Raw genomic sequence first — 23651 nt, 5'->3', positions numbered from 1 at the left:
AAATGGCACTCTACCAATGTCAATTTCATATTGTACTACAGCTATGTAAGATAAATCATTGGGGGAAACCTGGATAATGCACACAATGATCTCTCTGTTGGGCACAGAGAAGCTCGTGGTACTAACTTTACAACTTCCTGTGAAACTATGATTATTTCAAAATAAAAAAAAATTTGAAGGCTCTCATATATCATTTATTAAATTTAAATGTTAATCCACCTAGACGTTTAGCTGGGATGTGAGTTAAAGATCTCTATGAGAAACTATAAAGGTTACTCTGCTTTAGAAATAAAATTCTAAAATGTTCAGTAGCTGAAAATATAAATCTCACAAGATGTCAGTTTGGGCTACTATAATAAAATACCATAGACTGAGCATCAAACAACAATCATTTATTTCTCACAGTTCTGGATTATGGTAAGTCCAAGGTCAAAACTTTGGCAGATTCTGTATCTCATAAAGGACTTCCTCCTGGTTCATAGATAGCTGTCTATTCTCTATGTTCTTACACGGTGGTACAGGTTAGGGGTCTCTATGGGATGTTTATAGGAGCACTAGTCCCATTCATGAGGGCCCTATCCTCATGACCTCATGACCTCCCAAAGGGCTTCACTTACAAATACCATCATATTGGGGGTTAAGATTTCAACATATGAATTTTGCGGAGGTAACAAACATTCAGCTCACAGCAATGACTAAGATGGTCATTCCATACCAGTGGGTGGTTTGCTTCCAAACATCGTTTAGGGGTCCAGTTTCTATTTTATCCTCCCTCTGTCCCCTCAGATGTCACCCTTGTCAATTCTGGGGTGATTATACCTCTGGATGGCAACAAATTGGAAGAAATATGAGAGTAAGGAGGAGCTAAATTCAAGGTCTTAAATCTAGGCTGGAAACTCACCTATTACCTCTACTCATTCTCTTTTGTCAACAACTTTGTTTTATAGTTACACCCAACCATGAAAGGGGCTATTAAATTTATCTATGTACCCAGGGAGAAGGAGAAAATGGAGTTTGGTGGACAACTACCACTCTTCGGATAAAATCCACATGATTTTTTCCTAAGTGACTACAAATTTGTCAAGTTTGCTATTTATTAAATAATCCCATTCTCCATACACTTACACAATACCACTTTCTTATATAATAATTTTTATGCTATGTACTAATTTCAGGCAGTTTTATGCATTAATCTGTCAATTAATGTTTCAGAACTGTACTCATAAAATTAACGCATTTATAATGTATTTAATATTTAGTAGTCCTAGCACTGCTTGCGACCACTTACTCTTTTCTTAATTTTTTCCCAGGCTTTGTTTGCCAATTTTTCCATATTAACTTTAAAGTAATGTATTTCTAAAATATATTCTCATTACATTTGAGATTTTGAAAAATTTAGATTAATTTGGGGATTTCCTAAAGAATGTATATCTAATATGTTCTTCCATAAAGAATGTATATCTGATATGTTCTTCCATCTTTTCAAGCTTTTGGGTCTTCTACTAATATTTTAAGATTTCTTTACATATGTTTTGCACATTTCTTTTTAACTCCTTAGTTGTCAGAATTCTAAGCTGTTGGCGCTTAGAGATATTTCATTGTTTTCCTGCTTTTTTTTTTCCTGCTGATGTAATTCATATTGTTAAACTACTTCATTTTTCACTGTTGGTAATTTTTTCCCTGTTCTTAAAATTTTCTCTTGGCTTTCATGTTCAGATATTTTAATTTCACTTCTACATGTTAGAGTTGGTTCTCATTTATCTGCTCCAAGCATTCATGTCTTTCTATGCTGATATATTCTCAGCTGTTTTTACTACTTGATAAGGATGTTGTACATTCAGACTCCTGTGTTATACAGGCTTGAGGTTTTGTTTTCTCATGGGATTGTTTACCATCTCCCTCCCTTGGAGCAACATCAAGAAACAACCTTCCTTTCTACCTCAGTGGGAGAATGGGAAGTTTACCTAGCCCTCCCTTTCATGAAGGCAGAGTCAGCCCATGATCATAAAATCCCTTTAGATTTTATGTTTTCCTGTGCCCTCACAAACATTTGTAAATTAAAAAAAATTTTGCCATTTAGTTAGATAAAAAGTAGAGCATGGAGATGATTTTTAAAAGGGTTTTAAAGAAAACTTAAGTTACATGTACATATAAGAGAGTGCACATATCCAAACTGTAAAGAGTGATCAGTTTTCACAAACTTATTAGGACCATTTAACCAGCACCCAGATCAAGATAAAACATTAGGTCCAGAAACAACCATAAGGCCCTCTTTCAGACACTACCCCTCAACTGCTATATACCATATGCCATTGTATTAATGTACTACAATTTCTGTATCCATTCTGCTGGTTATAGGCATTTGAGTACTTTACAGTTTGATGTACAGTACTGCTGTAAAACCTGTGTAATGTGTTGTGGTGCATATATTTTGCATTTCTGTTGCATATGTATCAAAGAATAAAACAAATGCATAGTAAGGTATGCATTTGTTAAACTCTAATATAAAATGCTAGTTTTCCAAAATGGTTTTACTCTCAACACTGCTGTTGTGTTTATTTCCTTAATTAGATTCCCAGTAAAACTGGAAAATTTTTGGAGTATAGGCCTCTAAAAAGTATTTTCCCACAAATTATGAGTTACATGACTAAACACAGATCTGGAAGAATATGTGGGTAGTTGTTTATTTAATTTCTTACTGCAAATTAAAGATACTATCAAGACAGAATTTCTTATATTCCCCACAGAAACTGAAGCTTCTGTACACACATGTATATATAAAAATTTTTGAAGCAGACAAAATGTTGGAGAAATATCTCAAGCAGGCTTACTATAAAATGAGTTGTTACCTTTTAATTATAAAGAATTCTTGCAAATCAGTACGAAAAAAATGAACCTTGATGACAAAATGGTCAGAGATCATGGGCATTCAGGTTAAAAACTAAGTTATTTTTGTTAGAGACTATTAATAATTTTTGAAGAATGATAAATGCCTTCAGGAATGACCTTGTGCACAAATATCACTAGTCAGGTATTTTCTCTTGTAGCTGCTGGTAAAGCAAGGGTAGCTGGCAGAGTACATGGTAATTAAATATTGTTGACTGAGTAGCAATAAGTCAAAAGAGAAGAAGAGAAGGAAAGAAAAAGTTTGGTGAGAAAGGGAGGATAACAGGAAGAGAGCAGAAGATATGCAATATTGAAAAGTCTCTCAGGGGCAGTAGATGACTTAAGTGCCAACACCTATTATGTAGTTGTGCAGGCTGTGTTGCTAGATTGTCTGGGTTCAAATCTCAGCCCACCACATAACATCAGTGTTACCTTGGCTTGTTATTAACCCCTATATGCCTAAGTTTCCTCATCTTAAAAATTGAAATAATAATTAGTACCAGCCACATAGAAATGTCAGGAGGATTATATGAGAGTATATTTGTAAACTCTTCAGAACAATGTCCATTGATTTAAAAATATTAAATTAAGATGCCAACAATAGTTAATAATACTGTATTATATATTTGAATGTTGCTAAAAGAGTAGATCTTAAAAGTTCTCACCAAAAGAAAAAAATTCTGTATCTATGTAGAGTGACAGATGTTAACTAGATTTGCTATGGTGATCATTTCATAATACATACAAAGATCAAATCATTATGTTGCACACCTGAAACTAATATAATGTGTATGTAATTATACCTCAATAAAAGAGAAAAAATATCAAATACAAACTAAATATATATTATTTCTACCCCAGGAAAAGGGAGGCCTACCTTGTGTAAAACTGTACAATCTTTAAGAGAAAGAGACAGCAGCTGCTCTGCAAGGAAAAGGGCACATTTCTTACAAAATAATAAAAACAATTCATACGAGGGTCTGGGAAAGACAGGCCATCCATATAAAAGAAACAGGGCACAGAAAACATGTGGGATAAAAAATATAAGTCCCACAAAAGATTTAATCTGGCACAGAACAAAATAAATTTTTAGATGGCCAATAAACATTTGAAAAGATCTCATTCTCACTTGTTATCAAGGAAATGAAAATTAAAAAACACAAGATACAGTAAACACTGATAGGAAGTGATAAAATCAAGAAGAATCATTGGATGGATTGATAATTATCTTTAAAATTTTTATATGACATTTAATAAGCAGTCATCTGCACAGGGAAATGGAAAAAAGCATACACAGGCACAGGCAATACTCAATGTTCAGAAAAGAGCTAAGAAACTTTCTCCTCAGGATGACATCAAGGCTATGTTATACACAGCTAATTAGTGAAGAGTGTCCATGGTAAAAAGTCGGTCTGGAAAGACTAGGAAAGGTGAGTGTTTTTTTCAAATGCCCAATTATCAACAAAAGATCACAAGCCATACTAAGAAACAGGAAAACATGACCCATTCAATGGAAGAAAATCAAGTGGCAGAAACTGTCCCCAAGAAAACAGGAATTGGACTTACTAGGAAAAGATATTTAAAACAACTGTCTTAAATATGTTTTAAAAAAATTAAAGGAGAGCAGGAAGGTGGTATATGAACAAAATAAGATCAACAAAGAAACAGAAATTCTAAAAAGGGAACCAAATTCTGAAGCTGAAAACTAAAGGAGCCAAATTGAATATTTCACTGGAGAAGTTCAATAGCAGACTTGTGCATGCAGAAGAAAGAATCAGTGAACTTGAGCACAGAACATTTAATATTATTGAGGAAAGAAATAAGCAAAAAGAATGAAGAAAGTGAACAGAGCTTAGAAACTTGTGGGATACAAGCAACAGGACCAAAATATGCATTATGGAAGTCCCAGAAGGAGACGAGACAGAGACAAAAGCATATATATAAAGATTATTTCAAAAAATAATGAATGAAAACCTCTTAAATTTGAAAAAAAAAAAGACATGAATCAACAAATCCAAGAAACTCAGTCAACTCCAGTTAGGAAAAAGCCAAAAAGACCCACACTGAGACACATTATACCAAACAGTCAAAAGTCAAAGACAAGGAATCTTGAAAGTAGCAAAAGAAAAAGAATCAACAAGTTATAAGGGAGCCTCTACAAATTACCAGGTAATTTCTCAGCAAAAACCTTATAGCCTGGAAGGCAGTGGGATGATATATTTAAAATGTTAATGGAAAAAAAAAACAAAAAAAACTTTCAACCAAGAATTCTATATTTGACAAAATTTTTCTTCCAAAATAAGAGGGGAAAACTAAGCTAATAAAGACTTCCAGATTCCATCAAATCTCTATAGAGAAGCTGCCCAGATTTCCTTATTTTTAGGGCAGGCTTACATCATAGGTGGTGGTGTTTGCTTCCATAGAGGCACATCATATACGATTGTCTCTTTTTGTGATGTATGTGATTGTGAGCATAGTAATTTATTTAGTCCACAAATATTTATTACTTGCTTTTTGCCAGATTATGCAGTGGTGAAAAAACAGACATTCCTTCTGTTGCTTCTAGTTCAAGGTTTCACATCTTCAGTACTACTGATATTTTAGGCCATAAATAAAATAAAGACTTACTGTGTTGTGCTGTGGTTTGAAATCTGTAGCCTATAATCATAAGATGCCAATATCACTGCCTGTCTCCCATATACAACTTAAAAATAGGATAATGAACTTCCATGATCTACCATCAAATTCAACATTAACTCTTGGCAAACTTGCTTTATATCCAATTCTTCCCATTCCCTTCTATCCAATTATTTTGAATTAAGTCTTAAATATGTCATATTTTATAATTATTTCCAAATGTGTATCTAAGAGAAAGAAAATGGACACTTAAGAAAATAAATGAAATACCACTATCAAATCTAAATTTTTAAATTCAAATTTACAAAAAATTACTTCTTAATATCATTACATCTCCAGGGAGTATTCACATTTCCAACTGTCTCATAAGTATCACAAACCTATGTCCAGCTTGTTTGTTTGAATCTGATTCCAAATATGGCCCACATCATGCTATATCTCTTAAGTTCCTTTTTTAAAAAATTTTTTAATTTTATATTTGGGTATAGACTTAGAGAATGAACTTTTGGTTACCAGGGGGAAATGGGGAGGAGGGATAGTTAGGGAGTTTGGTATCGACATGTACACACTGCTATTTTAAGATGGATAACAACAAGGACCTACTGTATAGCACAGGGAACTCTGCTCAATGTTATGTGGCAGCCTGGATGGGACGGGAGTTTGGGGTAGAATGGATACATGTATATGCATGGCTGAGTTGCTTTGCTGTGCACCTGAAATTAAGTTCCTTTTTAATGTACAGTTTCTTCTCTACCTCCCTCTCTTCACTGGCTATTTGTCAAAGAAAAAAGATCATTTGTTGGGTAGTTTCCACAGTCTAGATTTTACTGATTGCATCCTGATGTTTTAATCTTTTCTCTGATATCTATGTGTCCTGCCAGCTGTTATAGGGTCCAAAAGCTTTGATCAAATTCAGGTTTGACTTTTGGACAATACTATATCCTAAATGGTAGTGTTTAATTCCACGGAGAGGTAACATATTCTGATAATTGTAGCAGCTACTGCTGTTCAAAGCTGAGCTCCATTTTAATTCTTGTAGAATTGAAAATGATGACATTCTAGTTCTACGATTCCTTCTTCATGATTTGCTGGAATGGTTCCATAAAGGAATACATCCGCTCAAGTACAGACTGGTTATCAAGAGGTGCAAGGTAAATCTGAACTTTGAGCATTACATTTCACTTACGGAAATTTCTGGATCGCCTCTGGCCTACTAGCTATTTCTGTTTATGGCATGTGGTCACAGACTCAGGTGTTTTATACTGGAGCTCTTGGATTTGTTGTTATTTCTGGGGCTGTCATGGGAGAATTCTCTTTTTTGGGATTTCCTAGCTCTAACTGGGATGTCATGAACACAATTCTATTGTAGTGTTAAGTGCCTGACACTAAGCTTTTGATTTCTGGAGCATTGATTTCAGACAGCCATCTTGACTAAATATATTGCATTGCCAGTTATATGACACAGCCACTAGTAAACCAACTAAAAAGGAAACCAGGCCACCCCACTCATGAAATTCCCCTTTTAGAAAGTCCTGGCTTACCTAGATAACTGACCTCTTGAATGACCCTGGTTTTCCCTTCCTGCACTTTAATTCCTGTTCTTATGTTTTAAATTCACTAATAGAGAGCGAACCTCAAAACCTGAGGCCCCCCACCCTCAGGCGACAATAAAGGCAGAACTGCAGGTCCATGTTGTTCCCCTCTCTACTTTTCTGGGTGGTGCTGAGTGTGCTGTGGTGCTCTCCAGGACCTGTGAGTAAGAAAGCTTGCTTTTCCAAAGTTTTCTGAGGGTCGTTGCCAGGTATGTTCTGCAAGCATAATAAGAATTACAAGGGCTGGTCCATTGCCTCTGGTTGGGAACATGTCCGTGGAAACTTATGACCAGAAGTGCAGGCCCAGGTGAGTGCTGCAGGCATTCTGAGCCAATAGCACTGCTATTGAGGGGCTGAGACTGACCTAACACATCTATAGTTCTAATTCTTCCTGAAGCAGCAGGAGGAGCCTGGGGGCCAGTTTCCAGGGAACTCAGGGAGTCAGAAGCAGTGGAGGGTCTTTCTGTTGATCTCTGAGACACAACTGGCTGGCAGAGGAGTCGTCAGTAACAAGTAGTTTAATACGACTTCTTTGTCCAAAATGATTTTTTTTTTGAAAATTACTATTTGTTTGGAATTTTTAAAGGACACAAGTCAGAGGAGGACAAGGCCAGCTTAATTGGCATCTGACCTGTGTTGTGCACAGAGTTCCATACTGATGGCCTCTGCACTTGATTTAAAGCTATATTGTCACCAACTTGAAACTCAATATTTTTTGAACAAATATTCCCACACTTTCATTTTGCACTACTTCACACACAAAATATGTAACCAGTCCTGGATAGGGATACCAGGCAGGGGAGGTGCATGGGAAAAAAAGGCAAAAGTCAATCTTTGCTTAAAGATGGGTTGGTCTAGTATTAGCTCTACTAAAGGAATGCAAACTGCTGTGAGCACTTCCTGACATTTTTCTCTATGCTTCCTTCCCCTGTAAATCTGCATTTGTTACAGTGTTAGAGTTTTTACTAGCTATTTTTGTATCACTTTAACAGTGTTTCAAAAACATTGAGGGGGATCTTGTCGAAATGGTGATGTAGGATAATCTTGACTCACACCCTCCCACAAACGTACACAGATCTGAAAGTAACCTACAAGCTAGCTAAGCAATTCCTACACACTGGGAAAACAAGAAAAAAAAATACCCACATCAAAGCAGGCAGGAGAGGGTGACACAATTTTGCCATAAACCCATCCTAGTACAGTACTTACCTCATGAGAAAACTTAAAACTTGGAGCTTCTCCCTTAGGAGCAAAAAAGTTTGAACCCCACATCGAGTCCTGTCTACTGCTCTAGCCTCATCCTCCACCAACAGTCCATCCTAGAAAAGCACACCTTGTGCCTGAGAATGACTGTTTCTCTTCTCACCTCCCTTATAAACTGGGGCCTCTACAGTGCAGTCCTGGGTCACTGAGGTGTCTCCCAACCCATCGTCTGAACCCCACCATCCATGGCAGTTGTGATTCTTTTAACTCAAAATGAGGTCATGCATGATGCTAGGTAGCAAACTTTACCAGTGTGCAACCTCATAGGTACAAAAATTGTGAGAAGTATTTAGAAACTTTTATAGTAATTTGGCAAGCAATTTTTTGTTTACTGAAACTGATAATGAAAAATGGGGAGCTTTGAATGTTCTTTTCATTTCATTTGTCTACTAATTAAGTTTCATTGTATTTTACCAGACAATCTATCCATGACTAATTGCAAAGAAAAAAGAAAAACAACAACAACAACAGCAGCCTTTTACCAGATAGTTTGAGAAGCACTAGTTTATCTGTTTCCTCAGAACACAAGACAGGTTCTGTCACTAAAAAGCACTGAATAAATGGAGGATGAATGAATACGTGCAAGTGACAAATATGAGTAGTGCTAAGGTAATGGAACAGACAGAACTTGATACTGCATTGGATTCATGTTAGGTAAGAGAAAGAATCAAGGAAAACTCCCAGCTGTTCCTGGATGATTGCAGATGGCACTCCCTAAGATAGGCAATATTAGAAGAGGAGCAGTTAAGAGCATGTTCACAGATGATAAATTAATTTTTGAATGGGTTGACTCAGATTACTTATCAGATATCCAAATGCAGATGTCCAGGAAGCAGTTAGATATATAGGCTAGAAGCTCAGAAGCAAAGTCTGGCAAAAGGTGTAATTTCTTAGCTGAAACCATTAGAATAAATGAGATCCACCTGGCAGGTAAAATTGGAAGAGAAGGATTTAAGGTAAAACCTCTGGGTACCTAGCAGTTTCTGGCACATAGGAGATGATTAGTAACTCTTTGTCAAATGAAGATATAGAAAGATATGAACTTAACTCTATTTCATTCCAAGTCCAAGCTTTCCTGAACTTTCCTAAGCTTTCACATTCTTCTCTTAAACTGCAGAGCATTCTAACAGACACAGCTGTGGCTAGGGGTGGCGTGAGGAAGATGACTGACTAGAAAAGGCAAAGCTGGAAAACAAAAGCAGTGGGGAGGTTTTGAAAACACTGGAGAAAGGCTGGGCATGAAGATAAGAGGATAAGCCTAGGGAAAAAAAAATCAGAGTCAGATTTTGAAGGTAAAGGTATGGATTTTACCATAAGTCACAGGCTTTTTCTGTGTTTCCTAATAGGGTAAATAATACATGGTACAGACCGTACCATGGTGTCTGGAAACAACCAACAGCAATAGCAAAATAAATTCTAACTTCAGTTAAAATGCATGAAATTAGAATACTATGTGTCATTACAAATCTTAAGAATGTAATCTGCTAAACACAATGTGGTGCCCTAGACTGGATCCTGGAATAGGAAAACAGCATTACTGGAAAAACAGGTGAAATCTGAAAAAAGTGTGTAGTCTAGTTAGTAGTACTGTGCCAATGTTTATTTCTTAGTTTCAACAATTGTATGTGGTTATGTATGATGTTAACATTAGAGGAAGCTGTACTGCATTACAACTTTTCTGTAAATCTAAAATTATTCCGAAATAAAAAGTTTAGTTTTAAAAAAGTAAGCTCAAATTAAAATAAAAAGTAAGTTACAAAGGAATTCATGCAATACAATAGTGTTTATAAATAGTTTCAAAACATGCAAAGTAAAACTAGATATTGCATATTGATACATACATATGCAGTGAAGATATAAAAACATGCAGTGGGTTTCAAGAATATCTGTATTATTTCCTTCTCTTCAAAAGAATCTGGGACAGATACTAAGCCGGTAATTTACTAGGGTAAATGCTAAACTCTGACAAACCTGTAAAGTACGTTGGTGTTCATTATTACATTATTCTTTATTTATTTAAATGTTTTAAGGAAGGAGAGAAAGACTGTCAGGGCTTTCTGAACTGTAAAATAATACTTAACTGTGCAGCATAACTCAAATTCTCAGTAATGTCATTTTAAGCCTTAACCCCAAAGTCCACGTTAACTCGTGTCAAAGAAAAATTTTTAAAAATTAAATCATTAATCAGAAGTTGATTCTAAGAGAATGTAAGAAATAGAGATTTATAACCAGATAGAAAGGGAATGCTTGAAAAAGTTTGCTAATTAAGAGGTGAAACTAGTTAATGTCCTAAAGAACAATAAAACTGTAAGTTTTAGGGTTATTTTCTCTCCCTGACAAAAATAATTTTCACCTACACCAGGCAAAAATTTACAGGCCAACATGTAACTTCAGAGAGTCTGGGCCTTAACCAGTGGTAACAGCAAGTCAAACAAAGGTATATGCCTACATAATTAAATAATAAAACCTGTTGAACCATACTCCATTATAACATTAAAAGGATATCAGTCATCCTTTTGCCTAATGACCAATTTTATATAATTTTTCTTAACAGTCCCTCCCCCTTAACATTTTCCAAAGATCCTCTTAATCATACAGAAAAAGGACTGGCCTTATTGTGTTTTGGCCTGATTAATTTACATAAGGAAGCCATAACTCTTCTTTATAGCATGGTCAGTAAATCTAGAGGTATTGGGCAGAAATTTTTTTACCTAAAGAGATTTTATAAAGTATCTTTTATAAAGACATAAAAGACTTTTAAAGACTTTATTATTTGCTTTTCAATATCATGACTAGGAAACCCAAGAAATTTGATTCTAGTATTTCACCTATAGCGCCTACAAATGTGGTAAATCATGTCTCCTCAAGGTTCCCCAAATCTCCTAAGGTTCCTGGCATGCCAGTAAGTGACCTTCCTTACTATCTGAAAAGCTGCTATAAATATATATCATAAAACATATAAAAGACACTTCAGTTTCTGGTGGCCTTTTTGGAATTTGATTTCACATACAAAATGAAACCTTACTCCTTAATCAGTTTGCCTGATGTAATGAAATTTCTTTTCTTTCTTTTTTTTTTTAAATATTTATTTATTTATTTAGGCTGCACCAGGTCTTAGCTGCGGCCTGGGGGATCTTCAGTTGCAGCATGTGAACTCTTAGTTGCGGCATGCAAGCAGGATCTAGTGCCTTGACCCGGGATGGAACCTGGGCCCCCTGCATTGGGAGTGCGGAGTCTTACCCACTGGACCACCAGGGAAGTCCCAAGATTTATTCTTAATAAGGATACTCCATGGATTGCCTTGACTACACAATAGGTTTATCCAACTATGTGCTGGTAAAAAGTAGGACACATACTTTTTGAACCTGTGCCAACATCACATTCATGGATACTTATATGCCAATGTTCAGTGGAGCATTATTCACCATAGCCAAAAGATGGTGAAAAAAACCCAAATTTTCACTGAACACAGGAATGAATAAACAAAATGTGTATATTCACATAATGATACATTATTCAGTCATAAAAAGGAATGAAATTGAAATATGCTACATGGAGTAAACTTGAAGACATTTTGCTTAATGATACATTGGACAAAGTGAATGTAAAACAACATTTACAAACCATCCCCCCAAAAGCAAGAGAATACACACTCTTCTCCAGTGTATATAAAACATTCTTCAGGATGGATTATATGTCAGGCAACAAAGCAAATCAATAAATTTAAAGAAGACTGAAAACATCTCCAGCATCTTTTCTGACTATAATGGTATGAAACTAGAAATCAAATACAAGAAAAAAAATAGAAAATTCACAAATATATGAAGATTAGACAATGCTACTGAACAGCCAATGGGTCAATGAAGAAATCAAAATAGAAATATGTGTTTGGGATTAACAGATATATATAAAACAGATATATATAAAATAAAATATATATATATAAAACAGACAAACACCAACTGTATAGCATAGGGAACTATATTCAGTATCTTGTAACAACGTATAGTGGAAAAGAATTTGAAAAAGAATATATATACAGGTATATATTTATATATGTATATATATATTTATAATGGAATCAATATGCTGTACACTTGTAACTAATACAATATTGTAAATCAACTCTACTTCAATTTTAAAAAGAAGGGAAATAAAAAATTTACCTTGAGACAAGATGAAAATACCACATACCACAATTTAAGGCATTTATCATAAAACAAAAAAGATTTCAAATAAACAACCTAATTTAATACTTCACAGAACTAGAAAAAGAGACAAACTAAGCTCAAAGATAGTAGGAGGAAAGGAATAATAAAGATCAGAGCAGAAATAAATGAAATAGAGACTAAAAAAACCCCAAAACAAACTGTAGAAATACTACAGAAATACAAAGGTCATAGGAGACTGCTATGAACAATTACATGCCAAAAATAGGATCAACCTAGAAGAAATATAGAAATCCTAGAAACATACAACCTATTGAGACTGAATCATAAAGAAGTAGAAAATCAGTACAGTCTGAAAACTAGGAATGAGATTGAATCAGTAATTAAAAACATCCCACAATGAAGCCCAGGACCAGCCTGCTTCACTAGTGAATTCTAACAAACATTTAAAGAATTAATAGTAATTCTTCTGGAACTCTTCCAAAAAATAAAAGAAGAGGGAACACAAACTCATTTTACGATGCCAGCATTGCCGATACCAAAACCAGACACTACAAGGACACTACAAGGAAAGAAAATTACAGGCCAATATTTCTCATAAACATAGATGTAAAAAATCTTGTAAAGACATTAGCAAACAGAATCCAACAACATATTAAAAGAATCATACACCTTCATCCAGTGGGACTAATTCCAGGGATGCAAAAATGCTTTAACAACCAGAAATCAGTCAATGTAATACACCACGTCAAAAATACGAAGGATAAAAATCATATGATCATCTCAAGAGATGCAGAAAAAGTATCTGACAAAATCCAACATCATTTTATGAAAAAACTCTCAACAAAGAGGGTATACAGTGGACATATCTAAGCATAATAAAGACTACGTGTGACAAACTCACAAGTAAGTTTACACTGAATGGTGAAAAGCAGAAAGCTTGTCACCAATATCGGGAACAAAACTGTTGCTGCTTTTATTCATTGCATTATAGGAAGTCCTAGCCAGAGCAATTAGGCAAGAAAAGAAAGGAAGAAGTAAAACTGTCACTCTTGCAGATGACAGGATATTATATATAGAAAACCCTAAAGACTCCACTAAAAAACTGTTAGAACTAAGAAACAAATTCAGTAAAGTTGCAGGATACAAAATCAATGTTGCATTTCTATACTCTAGTAACAAATCAACAGAAAAAGAAATTAAGAAAACAATCCCATTTACAATTGCATCAAAAAGATAAAATACTTAGGGATAAATTTAAGCAAGGAGGAGAAAGACCTGCACACTGAAAACTGTAAGATACTGATGGAAAAAAAAATAAAAACACATATAAATGGAACGATATTCTGTGCTCACTGTTTCAAAGAATTAATGTTGTTAAAATGTCCATACAATCTATAGATTCAATGCAATCCCTATCAAAATTCCAATGGTATTTTTCAAATAAATAGAACAAACAATCCCCAAATTTCTATGGAACCACAAAAGACCCCAAATACCCACAGAAATATTGAGCAACGAGAACAAAGTTGAAGGCATCATATTTCCTGATTTCAATTTATACTATAAAGCTATAGTAATCAAAACAGTATGATAGAAGCATAAAAAAAGACACACAGATCAGTGGAACAGAATAGAGAATCCAGAAATAAACTCACAGATACATGATCAATTGCGTTGCGACAGAAGAGCCAAGAAGGTACAATGTGGAAAACACAGTCTCTTCAATAAATGGTGCTGGGAAAACTAAACTATATGTAAAAGAATGAAACTGAACTACTATCGTATACCATACACAACAGATGAATGAATAAAGAAGATGTGGTGTATATATACAATGGAATTTGGCCATTAAAAAAGAAGGAAAACTTACCATTTGCGATGCCATGGATGACTTAAGGGCATTATGTTAAGTGCAATAAGTCAGAAAGAGAATGATGAATACTGTATGATTTTTATATGTGGCATTATAAACAACAACAACAACAAAAATAGAGAACATAGGTGCTTGCCAGACACCAGGGCATGGGGAGATGGGTGAAATGGGTCAAAAGTTACAAAATTCCAGTTATAAAATACATGAGGATGTAATGTACTGCATGGTGACTATAGTTAATACTGTACTGTGCATTTGAAATTTGTGGCGAGAGTAAATGTTAAAAATTCTCATCACAAGAAAAAATGTAACAATGTATGGTAACTGATTTAACTTCACTTATTGTGGTGATCATTTCCCAATATACACAAATATGAAATCTTTATGTTGTATACCTGAAACTAACATACTACTATATGGCAATTATATTTCATTAAAAAAATAACAAAACAAAACGTCCATATTTTCCTGCGATAAAGTATCGCAATCAGGACTCTTGTATTAGTTTGCTAGGGCTGCCTTAACAAAATACCACAGACTTAGGTGGCCAAAACCACAAAAATTTACTTTCTCACAGTTCTAGGAGGTGGAAGTTGAAGCCCAAGGTGCTGGCAGGGTTAGTTTCCTCTGTTTAGCTTGAAGATGGATACCCTCTCGTTGACTGTATTCTCTTTGTATGTACAAACCTGCGTGCAAAAATTTCATCTTCTTAAAATTAAGGGACCAGTCAGATTGCATTAAATGGTAGGCCCCTTTCTGAGGGCCTCGTTTTAACTTAAACAGAGATTTGAAGAACTCACCTCCAAATATCCTTACCTTCTGGTATGCATATGGGAGGGGGGTTGGCATGACAGTCTTCAGTCCATAGCATGCCTGAAGAATAAAGCAGTTGAGAGATTTAGAGGAAGACAGAGCACGAAGCGGAACAGATTGCTGCTAGAGGAGTAAGAACACTCCATGAAGATTGTGGGAGGAGCCACCAGGCGTAGGAAGGAGGTGGGGTCTTCCGCTAACTACACTGGCGCCCACACCCAGTATGGCTGAAAACTGTGCGAACGTGGCTGTGCGTTCCTTCAAAATAGAGAGGCATTCAGGAGGGGCCGTGGCTTGGACCCCTAGCCTGTAACTCCGCGCATGTGTCGGCTATCCAGGCGGAGCAGGGAAGCGGGCGTCGGCTGGCGGGCTGCAGACGGGCGCCGGTGCGCGGGCACCGGGCGGAGGATGCACCAGGCGCTGCGGTCGGTTCCCCGCGGCCGCCCCCGCGCCCCGGACGCCGGGCCTTAGTGCTGGCGGAGGAGGCGGCGCGCGTGGGGCGGCCGGGCGGCAACAGGGCCCGCGCCGTCATGCCGTGGCTGAGCGGCGGCGGCCGGCGGCGGCGGCGGGGACAGCCGCGCGAGGCCCCGCAGGAGCCGCCTCAGCCCGCGCAGCCCCCGCCGGAGCCGCCGCCGCCCGCGCCCCCCGCCGCGGCCCCGGAGCCCTCCGAGCCCTCCGCGTCCTCCGCGCCCTCCGCGCCGCCACCCCCGCGGGCCCGGGAGAGCGCCGAGCTGCCGCTGCCCGCCGGCTGGGAGGAGGCGCGCGACTACGACGGCCGCGTCTTCTACATCGACCACAACACGCGCCAGACGTCGTGGATCGACCCCCGCGACCGGTATGGGGGGTGCGGGGGCGGTGTGACTCTGAGGGAGTGCCACTTCCGGCGGCTGACGCACTGACGGATGCATTGGCGACATGCTCCGCCCAGCTCGGAGCCGTCCGGAACCCCTAAACTTGGGTCCAGTCCGTGGGTTACCCGGTAGGCCGAAGGAGTTAATTGGGTCGTTCGCTCTGCAAGCTTGTGACACTACTGAACGCGGAGCCTTGATCTCTAGGATTCCCTCCACACAGCGAAGTCTCTTCCTTGGTTCCCTGACGTCACCCGCTGACCGACGCCTGGGAGCTGGGCGCCTGGAATTTCCTCTCCAGGGGCTGACGGATGGCCCTCTCTTCCTTTTTACTCCGCGGTCTCGCCCATCCCTGTCGGGCCTCCGCGGCCCACCGCCCCCCGGCTGTGGCCCTACAGGCGCCCCCGACCTCGCGGTGGCCAGATGAGCTGTCATCTTGGAGCACAAACGTGCGCCCCAGCCTCGTGGTGTGGGTTCCTTGTCTGGCGGGCTGAGCCTAGTTTCCATTCGAAGACTGTGCCAGATGGGACACTTAGGAATTCCCGATTCTTTGGAGTAACCATCAAACTTGTGATGGTTACTCTTTAGCGCCTTAAAAGTTGAGTTAAAATTCTGATTGAAAAAGCCTGTGTACTGCGGTCAGAATGGGCTATGATTAGACCCATATGCTTTTTGAACAAAGAGGAAAAAAGTTAAATTTTAGGTTTCCTTTTTGTGCAAGATACGAGAAGACCACTAAGTCTTATTATTCATATAAATAAATCTTCTGGAGTAAAAACGAATACTTTTAAAACTACCATATTAAATTTAAGTTCATCTAATGATGCTTTTTCTTAATTTTTGCTCAATTGTCTGCTGCTTTCAATGTTCAGCCGCTTTTGGAGAGATGGATTTTTTTGTGGAGTTGGAATTCTGTTCAAACTGAGCCTTTCCAGTGATTATCTGATATCTTGTTCTGCCTGGAGCAACTTCTCTCCACACTGGGCCCGAGTGCCAGAAGGGAAGTACTGCAAGCTTCCCAGTGATTTTGAGGCTTGAAAACACCCAGTGTGGTGACAGGCTCCTGATTCCTCCTACCTGCACTGGAAAGGCAGTGCTCCTGCAACAGGCATTTCAAACTAAGCTCTTTTATTTTATAAAAAAGGAGACAATCTACTGAATTATTGTTTGAGGATTTCTCTGGGTTCAGATAGGGAAAAACCAAGCAAAAGGATCGATTCCCTAACATTCACTCTCAGTGTTGCAACCTTCTGGATTCAGAAATTTATATGAATCCTAGCAGATATTTAAAGATTAGTAAGATGGTTAGTTACGTTGAAAATGTAACTATGAGATGAGATCATATAATTTTAACCAAAAGCTAGAGCCACAGCTGTCTGATCAAGCCTTGGATGGTTCTGGAGTTACTAAAACTGCTTGGAATATGGTGTCTTTTTATGCTGTAAGTCTGTTAAAAACCCAAACAACTGGAAAATGAACCAATTAAACATACTGTTTTTGCTTAGAAGAGGCCAGGGGTCATTTTATGAGGGTAATATAAAACAGTTTGTATTGGAATGGGGATTCATAGTGAAACTATGTATAAGTTTCTGTTTTAATGAGAAATCAAGCAACATAAGTGAGCAGATTATAGAAATCAGGTTGTATAATCTTCATTTCCATGTCATTCAGATACATTTCCTAGCTTCCTTTTTATGAAGATTAGTTTGTGTAATTGAATAACATTTTACACTTATTTTTCAGACGTCACTTAGCTACACGTTCAAAAAAAGTAGCACTTAAATGCTAAAAGTACCAAACCAGTGAACAAAAGTGAATATGTTGCACTTTTTTTTTTGCAAAGTAACAACATATGAATCTTTTATGAGATAATTTTTTTTAAACATCTTTATTGGAGTATAATTGCTTCACAACCGTGTGTCACTTTCTGCTTTATATCAAAGCGAGTCAGCTATACAAATACATATATCCCCATATCTCCTCCCTCTTGCGTCTCCCTCCCACCTTCCCCATCTCACCCCTCTAGGTGGTCACAAAGCACCGAGCTGATCTCCCTGTGCTATGCGGCTGCTTCCTACTAGCTAGCTATTTTACATTTGGTAGTGTATATATGTCCATGCCACTCTCTCACTTTGTCCCAGCTTACCCTTCCCCCTCCCCGTGTCCTCAAGTCCATTCTCGAAGTCTGGGTCTTTATTCCTGTCCTGCTCCTAGGTTCTTCACAACCTTTTTTTTTTTTTTTTAATTCCATATATATGTGTTAGCATACAGAATTTGTTTTTCTCTTTCTGACTTACTTCACTCTGTATGACAGACTCTAGTTCCATCCACCTCACTACAAATAATTCAATTTCATTTCTTTTTATGGCTGAGTAATATTCCATTGTATGTATGTGCCACATCTTTTTTTTTTAACATCTTTATTGGAGTATAATTGCTTTACACTGGTGTGTTAGTTTCTGCTTTATAACAAAGTGAATCAGTTATACGTATACATGTGTTCCCATATATCTTCCTTCTTGCGTCTCCCTCCCTCCCACCCTCCCTATACCACCCCTCTAGGTGGTCACAAAGCACCAAGCTGATCTCCCTGTGCTATGCGGCTGCTTCCCACTAGCTATCTATTTTACGTTTGGTAGTGTATATATGTCCATGCCAGTCTCTCACTTTGTCACAGCTTACCCTTCCCCCTCCCCATATCCTCAAGTCCATTCTCTAGTAGGTCTGTGTCTTTATTCCCATCTTGCCCCTAGGTTCTTCATGACCTTTTTTGTTGCTGTTGTTCTTAGATTCCATATATATGTGTTAGCATACGGTATTTGTTTTTCTCTTTCTGACTTACTTCACTCTGTGTGACAGACTCTAACTCCATCCACCTCACTACAAATAACTCAATTTCGTTTCTTTTTATGGCTGAGTAATATTCCATTGTATATATTGCCACATCTTCTGTATCCATTCATGTGTCGATGGACACTTATGTTGGTTCCATGTCCTGGCTGTTGTAAATAGACCTGCAATGAACATTGTGGTCCATGACTCTTTTTGAATTATGGTTTTCTCAGGGTATATGCCCAGTAGTGGGATTGCTGGGTCGTATGGTAGTTTTATTTTTAGTTTTTTAAGGAACCTCCAAACTGGTCTCCATAGTGGCTATACCAATTTAGATTCCCACCAACAGTGTAGGAGGGTTTTCTTTTCTCCACACGCTCTCCAGCATTTATTGTTTGTAGACCTTTGGATGATTCCCCTTCTGACCAGTGTGAGGTGATACCTCATTGTAGTTCTGATTTGCATTTCTCTAATGATTCATGATGTTGAGCATCCTTTCATGTGCTTGTTGGCAATCTGTATATCTTCTTTGGAGGAATGTCTGTGTAGGTCTTCTGCCCGTGTTTGGATTGGGTTGTTTGTTTTTTTTGATACTGAGCTGCAAAGCTGCTTGTAAATTTTGGAGATTAATCCTTTGTCAGTTGCTTCATTTGCAAATATTTTCTCCCATTCTAAGGGTTGTCTTTTTGTCTTGTTTATGATTTCCTTTGCTGTGCAAAAGCTTTTAAGTTTCATTAGGTCCCATTTGTTTATTTTTGTTTTTATTTCCATTTCTCTAGGAGGTAGGTCAAAAAGGATCTGGCTGTGATTTATGTCATAGAGTGTTCTGCTTGTTTTCCTTTAAGAGTTTTATAGTATCTGGCCTTACATTTAGGTCTTTAATCCATTTTGAGTTTATTTTTGTGTATGGTGTTAGGGAGTGTTCTAATTACGTTCTTTTCCATGTAGCTGTCCAGTTTTCCCAGCACCACTTATTGAAGAGACTGTCTTTTCTCCATTGTATATTCTTGCCTCGTTTATCAAAAACAAGGTGACCATATGTGCGTGGGTTTATCTCTGGGCTTTCTGTCCTGTTCCATTGATCTATATTTCTGTTTTTGTGCCAGTACCATACTGTCTTTATTACTGTAGCTTTGTAGTATAGTCTGAAGTCAGGGAGCCTGATTCCTCCAGCTCTGTTTTTCTTTCTCAAGATTGCTTTGGCTATTCGGGGTCTTTTGTGTTTCCATACAGTTTGTGAAATTTTTTGTTCTAGTTCTGTGAAAAATGCAATTGGTAGTTTTCTAAGGATTGCATTGAATCTGTAGATTGCTTTGGGTAGTATAGTCATTACACAGTGTTGATTCTTCCAATCAAAAAACATGATATATCTCTCCATCTGTTTGTATCATCTTTAATTTCTTTCATCAGTGTCTTATAGTTTTCTGCATACAGGTCTTTTGTCTCCTTAGGTAGGTTTATTTCTAGGTATTTTATTCTTTTTGTTGCAATGGTAAATGGGAGTGTTTCCTTAATTTCAGTTTCAGATTTTTCATCATTAGTGTATAGGAATGCAAGAGAGTTCTGTGCATTGATTTTGTATCCTGCTACTTTACCAAATTCATTGATTAGTTCTAGAAGTTTTCTGGTAGCATCTTTAGGATTCTCTATGTATAGTATGTCATCTACAAACAGTGACAGCTTTATTTCTTTTCCGATTTGGATTCCTTTTATTTCTTTTTTCTTCTCTGACTGCTGTAGCTAAAACTTCCAAAACTATGTTGAGTAGTAGTGGTGAGAGTGGACAGCCTTGTCTTGTTCCAGATCTTAGAGGAAATGGTTTCAGTTTTTCACCATTGAGAATGATGTTGGCTGTGGGTTTGTCATATATGACCTTTATTACGTTGAGGTAAGTTCCCTCTATGCCTACTTTCTGGAGGGTTTTTATCATAAATGGGTGTTGAATTTTGTCAAAAGCTTTTTCTGCATCTATTGAGATGATACGGTTTTTCTCCTTCAGTTTGTTAATGTGATTTATCACATTGATTGATTTGCACATATTGAAGAATCCTTGCATTCCTGGGATAAACCCCACTTGATCGTGGTATATGATCCTTTTAATTTGCTGTTGGATTCTGTTTGCTAGTATTTTGTTGAGGATTTTTGCATCTATGTTCATCAGTGATATTGGCTTGTAGTTTTCTTTCTTTGTGACATCTTACCTGGTTTTGGTATCAAGGTGATGGTGGCCTCGTAGAATGAGTTTGGGAGTGTTCCTCCCTCTGATATATTTTGGAAGAGTTTGAGAAGGATAGTTGTTAGCTCTTCTGTAAATGTTTGATAGAATTCACCTGTGAAGCCATCTGGTCCTGGGCTTTTGTTTCTTGGAAGATTTTTAATCACACTCTCAATTTCAGTACTTGTGAGTGGTCTGTTTATATTTTCTATTTCTTCCTGGTTCAGTCTCGGAAGGTTGTGCTTTTCTAAGAATTTGTGCATTTCTTCCTGGTTGTCCATTTTATTGGCATATAGTCGCTTGTAGTAATCTCTCATGATCCGTTGTATTTCTGCAGTGCCAGTTGTTACTTCTCCTTTTTCATTTCTTACTCTATTGATTTGAGTCTTCTGCAAGTTTTTAAGGAAGTGAAAATTCAGCAGCATGAACTCATTTCCCATGATACCTGCCTGAAATACATATGGAGTACTGGCAAGCCACAAACTTGTATGTGGAGGCTGCTGAAGGGTGTCATAGTTGTTCTTTCTCTTTCGATACAGAAAGCTGTCACTTTTTGTAGGTGACTTTCCTTTAAACTTTTAATTAATTTTTATTATAAAGAAACAAAATGTGCTTCTAAAATGCAGTGTTTTCTCCATCTGCATATGACATTAAAAAACCCTTTTTAAAAGAATGAAAAAAAATGCCATTTGCAGCAATGTAGAGATTATACTAAGTGAAGTAAGTCAGAGAAAGACAAATATCATGCGATATCACTTATTTGTGGAATCTAAAAAAAAAGATAGAAATGAAATTATTACAAAACAGAAATAGATTCACAGACATAGAAAACAAAATTATGGTTACCAAAGGGGAAGGGATAAATTAGGAGTCTGGGATTAACAGATACAAATTACTATATATAGAATAGTGTTCAACAGTATTGTTATTTCCAGCTCAGTGAATGTTGATGAATTACTGTAACAGTATTTTTCAAAAGTTGTAACAAAATGATATGAACCTAAGGAAACATCTTTAGGGAAGTGACTAAAAACTCAGTGTTTTAAATCATATTTGAAATTTTCATTGTGAACTTATCTTAGGTTTAAATTGGTTATTTCTAGAAATTAGTAACTGTGCATATAATTTTTGTAGTTAGTTTACTGTGACTCATACTCTAAAACTTGATTACAAATATAAAGTTAATTTACCATTTCTTTGGCTTGATATTTCCTTGGGCAAGTCTTCTGTGATTTACATTAGTGGCACACGTGTTCTGTATATATTAACTCAGAGTTTAGTGACCACTTAGCTTTTGGCAAAAAATATGGGAAAACTTTTTTGCTTCTTTTGGTAATATGTAGTGCTTTCAAAAGTTGTTTATATGTATGCTTTCTGTAGAGTTGTTTTCATATTATCATATAGATAGACCTACTTTTAGTTGAAACTTTTTCCCGCAGTATTTTTGAAAAATGATTGACATGCAACTGTGTAAGTTTGAGATGTACAGCTTAATGCTTTGGTACATGAGTACATTGCAGTGATTTTCTTGGTAGGGTTATTAACACCTTCATCACCTCACATAATTACTTTTTCCTTTTTGTGGTAAGACACTTTAAGAGATACAAATACTCTCAACAACTTTCAAGTGTATAATACAGTATTGATTTTAATACAGTAATTATAATGTATTGAGTATAATAAAGTGGTCACTTTGTAAATTAGATCCACAGAACGCATTGTCTTATGAATGGAAGAAGACCCTTTGGCCAACATCTTCTTGTTTTCATCATCCCCAGCCACTGGTAACTACCACTGTGCTCTTAGTTTCTGCAAGTTCTGATTTTTTGGATTCCACATACAGAATTTTTAATATCTTATGCCAATGATATGTTGATGAAAAATCAAATAACTATTCAAGCTAAGAAGAAAGGAAAGAGAATTTTATTTGAGCCAAACTGAGGATTATAACCTGGGAAACAGATTTTCAGAAGCTGTGAGAACTGCATGAGTTAGAGATGCAGTTTTGTACATATTTGAGACAAAAAAATTATGTATCATACTGACAGGTTAGCATTGTGTACACAGTTAAACAAAGTGTTGTTTATTTTTTTTCAATTATGCATGTACAGTTAAGCCTTTGGTCAGTGCAACCCTTGTACCCTTGTATGAGATGAAAAAGAAGTATATTAATCATAGAATTACAGTATTACAATGCTGGCATCTGAAGAAAGGGGCCAACTTTTAGCAAAGGTTGATTTTCATCCTCCTGCTTTGAGGAGTTCTGGTTAATGTATAATGTAGATGCACATTGCACATTGGGAAGGGCCTGCCGCAAGGGGCATGTCATTTGGTTTTTGTTTTCTTTCTGTTTTAGTTTGATTACCCTGCCATAGAATATTTATGATTTTCCTCATTATCTTCCCCCTTTTCATGATAAATCTTTTGATAGAAGGCATTAGACGAACAACTGTTTGGTCTCTTGATGCCGAGGTGGTTGCTTACCTGCCCCAGATCCATCATGTGCCTCGATGCTGGGTC

General features: G+C 37.2%; 1 protein-coding gene across 1 annotated transcript in view; it reads left to right on the top strand.

Moving 5' to 3' along the window:
• The first annotated feature begins 15766 nt into the window (after nucleotides 1-15766).
• Nucleotides 15767-23651, top strand: part of LOC133083034 (protein WWC3-like) — a 172852-nt gene continuing 164967 nt past the window's right edge. Inside the window, exon 1 of the mRNA XM_061179696.1 lies at nucleotides 15767-16071. Coding sequence (XP_061035679.1) covers nucleotides 15767-16071 — 305 coding nt within the window. The remainder of the gene's footprint in view (nucleotides 16072-23651) is intronic.

This window comes from Eubalaena glacialis, unplaced genomic scaffold (assembly GCF_028564815.1).
Source record: "Eubalaena glacialis isolate mEubGla1 unplaced genomic scaffold, mEubGla1.1.hap2.+ XY H_4, whole genome shotgun sequence".
Lineage (NCBI taxonomy): Eukaryota > Metazoa > Chordata > Mammalia > Artiodactyla > Balaenidae > Eubalaena > Eubalaena glacialis.
This window is presented reverse-complemented; position numbering and strand designations above follow the sequence as displayed.